The sequence below is a fragment of the Kryptolebias marmoratus genome, linkage group LG15 (assembly GCF_001649575.2).
Source record: "Kryptolebias marmoratus isolate JLee-2015 linkage group LG15, ASM164957v2, whole genome shotgun sequence".
NCBI classification, from domain to species: Eukaryota; Metazoa; Chordata; class Actinopteri; order Cyprinodontiformes; family Rivulidae; genus Kryptolebias; species Kryptolebias marmoratus.
The window spans coordinates 24,154,426-24,155,745 of record NC_051444.1 but is presented as its reverse complement, the minus strand read 5'-3'; the positions used below and the strand labels follow the sequence as shown (position 1 = coordinate 24,155,745).

Below are 1,320 nucleotides of genomic sequence, written 5' to 3'. Positions count from 1 at the left end.
GGGGGGGGGGTTCCATCTGCAGCTGGGCTTTGCTGCCTCCATGCAGACAAAAGGACGGAGTGTGGGGAGCTTGTTGCGCCCCTGGATCAAACAGGGCTCGGCCTGGACGTGGAGAGTGGGCTACTTTTAAACTTATCTGGGCTCACACATTGCCCCCCCCCTTTCTGCTCCATTCCCAGCCAAACTCGTGCTCCCAGAAGCGGACAGCACAGACCTCTGGAGTTTTTGCTTTGGTTTTGTTTTTACCTTTGTCGACATTCTTGTTGGCGGCGGCGGCGGTCTCCGAGCAGAGAGAGGTGAGACACAGGAGAGAGAGGAGCGCAAGAGCTCCCCGCTCGGCCATCACTTTCCTCACAAAGAAATCTTTGCAGGCTTCTTCAACTACGCCCCCCCTCCCCTCCTCTCCTCTCCTGGGAAACTAATAATAATGATAATAAAATAATAATAATAATCCTTTATATTTAAAATCCGTCCCACCCACCCCCTCTCTCGGCCACCTTCTCCAAAATGCACCAAAGAGAGGGGTGAAGGAAAAAAAAAAAAAAAAAAGTTCAAAGTCCTAAAATGCGCAGAAACATCCGGAGGCAGGGGGAGTTTTAAAGCATGCAGCTGGAAAGGAGAGAGCCGCAGGTTCGGAGAGGCTGCTGGTATTTTTCTCAACTTGGTCGGAAAAGAAGGTGGATTTAAAAAAAAAAAAAATTAAAAAAAAAAAAAAGAAACCCCACTGAAAATCAATCCATGGCCACGGAGAAGGAGGCTCAAAACGGTTTGCGCGCACCGGTCAGGAGGACTAACAGCGGTCCAGACTGGAGCTCCGTTGTGGAGGATGATAAAACAAACCCAAAAAAAGGAGATTAGATCCGAGCAGCAGCAGCAGCAGAAGGAGAAGGAGAAGAAGAAGGAGCGATCTGCGCCGTGGTCAGCTTGCTGCTCCGCGGACGGGACGTCAGAGAGCGGCGTGCTGGAAGGGCTGGATCTCCGGCGGCTCCCCGGAAAACAGGGGGTGGAGTCTGCTGGAGGTTGGGATCCTGGCTGTCCGCGCGCGCACTGCGCATGCTCCAACTACAGCGCGGCCTGGGACTTTACGCACGCACGCACGCGCGCGCACACATACACAAGCCGTGGGGTGGGGGTGGAGTCGATCCACAGGCGACTTCACCTGGGTGTTGATTTCACCGCACTCAAATCCTAATCCCAAAACAACAGAGATTAAAAGTATTTTGTCCCTCAGGAAAATGAGCAAAAGTCATGCATTGAAAATTCTGCTTAAGTTCAAGTTTTTAAAGTGACAGAAAGTAAAAGTGCTTCATTTTAGATTTA

At 51.1% G+C, this 1,320-nt stretch overlaps 1 protein-coding gene across 1 annotated transcript in view; it reads right to left on the bottom strand.

Annotated features, from left to right (window-relative positions):
• The window catches only part of neo1a (neogenin 1a), a gene marked incomplete in the record, with an annotated part of 189,449 nt that extends 188,462 nt beyond the window's left edge, over positions 1-987 (bottom strand). The window contains 1 exon segment of the mRNA XM_025005509.2: positions 247-987. Within this exon segment, the coding sequence (XP_024861277.1) occupies positions 247-343 (97 nt within the window).
• Positions 988-1,320: the final 333 nt, after the last annotated feature.